Genomic DNA, 6,230 nt, shown 5'->3' with positions numbered 1-6,230 from the left:
GGGGTGTGGCCGCTGCGTATGTTACAGCTACTAGGAGCCACAGGTGAGAGCTGAGTGTCAGGTGGGGACCAAAGGTGTACGAGCTGCCCTAAAAAGGGCACGACATGCCCTCCACCAGAGGTGCTACCCCTCCCTGAACACCCCATACAGAAGAGAGGAGAAGAGGGAGGAGACAAGAAGGAAATTGTTCTGTGCTCTACTCCTGCAAATAGATCCCTCTTTCATGAAGTTTCTAGGGTTGTCATGGTTCCAGAAGGGTGCCATGGCTGTCTTTAGATATATTTAAATATGCAAATCTTTTCCATGTTTACATGCAAATGTTTTGTAGTGTCCTGTTTTTAGATGCCTTTCATCCAAATGATGAAAGCAATGTCCCTCCCTCACGAGGCAAGCTCCATCCCTTTCACATGTGCTGTCACAACACTCTTTTCGTCACTTGACTACCTCTTCAGTCAGCCATATAGCACAATTAGTTATTTTAATTCCATTTTCACGTTTTATCTTTCATATTGCTATTGTAGCTTGATTCCCTTTATGAATGGTTCAGCAAGACTTAGCTGCAGCAGTGCTAAAGATTTGCCTGATGAATAATCCATTATAACCATTTTATACAATTAGTGCTCCAAATCTTTTGATATTATCACCTTGTTATATTTGAGTACCTAATAACTATAGGCCTTCACAGTTTAAGGACTGTTATTACATTATAGCTCAGGCCATGCTCTTGTTTACATGCAACCATTAGATAGGCTGCCAAATTATGATTTCAATACAGATTTTATTTGTTACTTATTATTATTTTATTCTAGGACTTTTAACTAGATACTCTTCTGAGCATTTTTAATTGTATTGGTCTTTGACTGTAATAAATTTGAGTGAAACTAAATGTAGCTTTAGAGGACAGAAAGAGAAGGAAAAAAATAAAGAAATTGCACAGATAAGAAATATAAAAGGTCATCTAGAACTAAAAAAAAAAACCCATGATCATACTATTTCCTAAAATTATCACTGATCATTTTGCCTAATAGAATCTGGGAAATTTTTCCAATTGTGTAGGTGCTCTGTCGCTGGTGGTTTTCAAGAAAAGATTGGACAACCATTTGTCCAAGGTGGTATGAGGACTTCTGCCCTGGGAAGGGGGTTGGACTGGAACACTTCCAAGTTCCTTTCCAACCCTACAATTCTATGTACACCTGTTATGAGGTATTTCTGGTAGGAAACAGATCATTTTTGATTCAGTGCATTTCTCCGACCCTCCCACTTCAGGATTTATCCAGAGGAAAAGAAAACTTTGCATAAATAATTCCTAACTGCAGCCCATGCGAGCTAATACTTATATTGACTTCTAGAGGGCAAAGTGAATGGATGTAAATCTTAAGTTTCTCTTCTGACTCTGAGCCAAAGTAATCTAGTTTCTTGACAGTGCCCATTATGAATTCAGGCAATTTGTCTCCTCTTTTTGCTCAGTTGATTATGGCAAGCAACTTTTTGTAAGGACTGTAAATTACTATTACTATGATACAGTATTTCCCAATCTTGGTAAGTTATGTGGATTTCAATTCTCCAGCAAGCATGGTTGATTAGGGAATTCTAAGTTGAAGTCCACATATCTTAAAGTTGCTAAAGTTTGGAAACACTACTATAACATAACACAATACAACCAATACTGAATTACAGAATAGCATACAGCAGAGCATTATTTTTGTATCATGGATGGCAAAACTATAAACAACTGTTCCTTTTTTTCCTACTTCTTAACGTATATGTGCTTTTTGACTCAAATTAACTTTCCCGATAGTTAGCTGTTTTTTCAGCTTTGTGCCTGCCCCCTTTTAATGAAATTGAGATGGCACAGATTCATGCATGGCAGCCAGGCTCCTTCATCTCTCTGCATATGCCTTTGTGCTACATCTCAGCCTTCTCTCCCACAGAGCCTGCAAGACAGCCCAGCACCAAACGGAGAAAAAGGAAAAATTCCACCAGCAGTACCTCCAACAGCAGTGTCGGGAATAACATCAACAGCACCAACAGCAAGAAGAAAGCCTCAGCAGTGAACCTGAGCCTTGCCAGTCAGGTACCTGTAAGTCTCCTTTTCATTTTAGGCCTCACCTAAGACCATCTGTAGGCCAGGATCCCTAAAAGAGCAAAAACTGCTGTAAATCATTAAGCAACTCCTTCCCACATGGAGTTCTCAAGTGACTCAGGCAACCTATTCAAGTACCAAGCAGGGTTTCAAAAGTTGCCTTATTGGTATTGGCCAGTGGGGAAGGGCTGGGCTCAATGGGGCTTTTACCTGCCCTCCATAGAGCTTTACAATGCTCCCATGCCTTGCTGCACACCTGTGGAAAATGGATCCAATTTGTAAAAAAAGGATGGGCAATGCAGGCAAGCACTCTTGGCTAGCGGTGCAATCATAAATATCTGGTGGGAACCACACTGACCTCCTGGTGCTACCATGCAAACAATGCATATGACATAATTGATATGATGACATCATTGCATTGTCCCTCCATGGCTCTGTTCCCCCGCAGGTGATCCCACTCAATCAGGATTCAGATTCTGCTCCTATACATTATTTTGGAAAGATGAATAGACAATGCTATAATGAATACCATTTTTCTTACTCCATAACTTAAATGTGCTTTTATAGATCATCCTTATTGTTTAGTAGTTTGTATGACCATATTCTTCAAGAAGCAAGAGAAACTGTCTGCCCTACCAGTTCAAGAAAAACTGGATTTTCTATGAACATTTTATAGCCACCTGGTTTCATGAGATTCCACCAGCATTTGGCTCTAAGTGTGAGAGAGTGTCTTCATTGTCTTGAATGAGCCAGCAGTGTGCAGCAGCAGCCAAAAAAGCTAATATAATCCTGGGTTGTATAAACAGAAGCATAGAATCAAGATCACGTGAAGTATTAGTACCGCTTTATAAAATCCTAGTAAGACCACACCTGGAATACTGCAACCAGTTCTGGTCACCATACTACAAAAAAGATGTTGAGACCTTGGAAAAAAATCAGAGAAGAGCAACTAAGATGATCAAAGGCCTGGAGACTAAAACATACGAAGAACGGCTGCAGGACTTGGGTTTGGCTAGTCTAAAGAAAAGAAGAAATAGGGGATACATGATAGCAGTATTCCAGTATTTGAGGGGCTGCCAGAAAGAAGAGGGGGTTATGTTATTCACCAAAGCACCAGAGGGCAGGACAAGAAACAATGGTTGGAAACTGAACAAAGAGAGAAGCAACCTGGAATTAAGGAGAAACTTCCTGACAGTAAGGACAATTAACCAGTGGAACAGCTTGCCTCCAGAAATCGTGGGCACTCCATCACTGGAGATTTTTAAGAAGAGGTTAGACAGTCACTTCTCTGAGATGGTATATGTTCTCCTCCTTGAGTGGGAGGCTGGACTAGAAAACCTCCAAGGTCCCTTCCAGCTCTATTCTATTCTATTCTATTCTATTCTACTCTACTCTACTCTACTCTACTCTACTCTACTCTACTCTACTCTACTCTACTCTACTCTACTCTACTCTACTCTACTCTACTCTACTCTATTCTATCCAGAGGTTCTGAAATAAAACTTCAGAATGGTTCCTTTAGATCCTAAATTGCTAGAACCTACCAATGGACTCTACAATCATGGATATTGACCTTGACAAGATCCTCCTACTGTTTTTCTACTCAAGGAAGTAGCAACAGTTCTGCCAATATGCTTCATTTGGACTTCTTACTGAATTGACATACCCAGGATTGCAGTGGTGGGTTATCCTACATAACGTGCAGACTGTATTTAATTAATGGGTGGACCTGAAGATGCTGATCTTCACCTTTTGCTTTGTTTAATGTTGAAATGTAGCTAAATGTGACCTGATTAGCCCAAAACTATGTGTGTACCTGTGCAAAACAGAACCCAAAGATTGAATTCTTTGATTCTACTTATCATTTCATAAGCAGGAGCTAGGAGCACTCCTGATCTGCAGCCTCAACTCTGGAAGGGAATGGAGTGTTTCATTTGACAACAGTGACTCTAAGGCCAATTTAAGGAGAAACATTGAGGGATTTTAAATGGAGTCACTTCCAGTCCTCCTCATAGGTTGGTGGCCATTATACAGAACTAGCTAGTGAAGATAAGGTGTACTTGAATTGGAAGGTGTCTTTAAGGTTCTACTCTTGGAAAGGTAAATGCAACCCAAAGTCTTTTATGCTTAAGTTTCCTTCAGCTTAGTTGCCAGGATCTTTTACTCTATTCTCCCCTCTCCCCCTGCCCTGCCTGTTTACTTCTTCCTTGCAGCATTAGAGAGAGCCTTGTATTATAAGATATGAGATCCATCAAGCATTTCTTTGTTGAAATATTTCTACATTATAACAAACATTGAGCCTGTTTTATAAAACTTGGTCAGGACATAATGGAGAATGATGGTTGGCTATAGATGTGGTCTGTCAGGGTTAGCAGACCAAGGAGTTGGCTCTGGTGAATTGTAGATGATGTAATACAATGTTATCAACTTGGCAACTGTAAGATGTGTGGACTTCAACTCCCAGAATTCCCTAGCCAGCATGGCTGGCTAGGGAATTCTAGGAGTTGAAGTCCACACACCTTAAAGTTGTCAAGGTTGAGAAGCCATGGTATAGTAATAAGAGAGGGTGGGTAGTGCATCAGAAGAGGAGAAATTCCCACCCAACATTTTTTTTCTTACAAGAGTATTAAATCACAATTTATAATGTTATAGATTAAATGGCACTATGCCATACATGACAACATGCAAATGCAGTGCTTTTCAAGCTGTGGTAAGTCCCATTAGGTTTGCCACACTCAGATACTAACTCCAGACTTGATATAAGCCACAGGTTCCAACCACAGGCATCCCGAGAATCAGCCACCAAATGGTGGCATCAGAGTGGCTGAACTGGGTACAGTTGCAGGAGGCTTCCTATAAGTAAATCATTCTCAATTCTGTACCAAATCTCCAAAAAGCAACTTGGAATCACCCAGGTTTAGGTCAGTTTCAGACAATGTTGGGGCAAGGCAGAGATAAGGGGAGAGTATCAAAATGCTATAAAACAGTGAAAACTTTGATGGTTCTAATGGTTTTTGAAGGGTGAAATGATAAGGGTAGAATCAGTTTGCCACCTGCCACGTCCTGCTCCCTCTCCCATTCTTACAACCTCAGGTCAAAAGATTTGGCCCCAACTATTCTGATGACGTGATCTTGGCACTAGGGATCTCTTAAAATCCCCTGGAAGGGCATTGAACTAAAATTCAGCAGATTACTGATTTATCATTTCTTGTTAAAATAAATTTTGGTGTACTAGAAATAAACCTTGGGATTTTATTTGGATTTCTCCAGAAATACCACCCTCCAAAATTTCCTGCACTATTGTGAGATTGGTAAAATATTAGGAGCAATTGGAATCTTACTGCAAAATCTCCCCAAATCTTACAATTGGAGTGCTAAGTTTTCATAAGGTTTGGTGATCTTTCAAGAATTTTGTTTTTTATTATTTTTCATTTAAATTGTGGTGATAACACCTGGCTTTTCAAAACCACGTTCTTATGCCTGCTGGCCTAAGTAGAAATAATTCCCAGATAGAAATATTTTTGGAAAGCCAATAGAAGAAGACTTACTTGTAGGTTTCTGAGAAGCAATAAGAGTGTCATGGTTCCGACTGATGAACCCAACCAAGCAAACATCTTCAAGACATTCCAATCTCTTAATGTAAACTTTACTGAGTGCACCAGTTTGGCACATTATGAAAGCAAAGACAGCTCTGGCCAGACCCCACCCACATCCCCATAGTCAAAGCATAGAATTCTTCCTTCTCCCTCTTGGTCAGGTCACATTGCCCAATCAAACTGGAAAATATTGTTATGATAAAGCATCTTCAAGTCTACCCAGACACTTGGTAGAATGTCCTTGAATCTCAGGTCTGGCTTTTGATCTTCGCAGCTCACATTCCCTTCCCTTCCCTTCCCCCAGGTTTGTTGGCAAGTTGAGAAACAATATTTTTACACCAGCAAACTGTACTTTGTTTTTTTTATTGAAAATTTTTAAAATTTTTACAATATAACTCCCCACCTCCCTCATACCCCACCCTTCCCCACCCCCCTCCCTTCCCCCCGACTTCCCAGAGCTACACACAGGGTTTACAATACAATAATTATATTCTGTCTTAAATTATATTATCCTTAAGTTAACAATTCTATAACATCCTTTAGCTCTCTTC

General features: G+C 40.1%; 1 protein-coding gene across 2 annotated transcripts in view; it reads left to right on the top strand.

Moving 5' to 3' along the window:
- The window catches only part of LDB2 (LIM domain binding 2), a 337,481-nt gene that overhangs the window by 319,575 nt on the left and 11,676 nt on the right, over positions 1 to 6,230 (top strand). The window contains exon 7 of one of the 2 annotated variants that reach the window (XM_015817658.1): positions 1,917 to 2,074. In XM_015817658.1, the coding sequence (XP_015673144.1) occupies positions 1,917 to 2,074 (158 nt within the window). Of the gene's footprint in view, positions 1 to 1,916; positions 2,081 to 6,230 lie in introns of both variants that reach the window. The other variant, XM_015817657.1, reaches the window with a different exon arrangement.

Source organism: Protobothrops mucrosquamatus, unplaced genomic scaffold (genome assembly GCF_001527695.2).
Source record: "Protobothrops mucrosquamatus isolate PMUCROS unplaced genomic scaffold, P.Mucros_1.0 scaffold618, whole genome shotgun sequence".
Lineage (NCBI taxonomy): Eukaryota > Metazoa > Chordata > Lepidosauria > Squamata > Viperidae > Protobothrops > Protobothrops mucrosquamatus.
The sequence above is the reverse complement of the archived record's forward strand: the minus strand, read 5'-3'. Positions and strand labels throughout refer to the sequence as shown.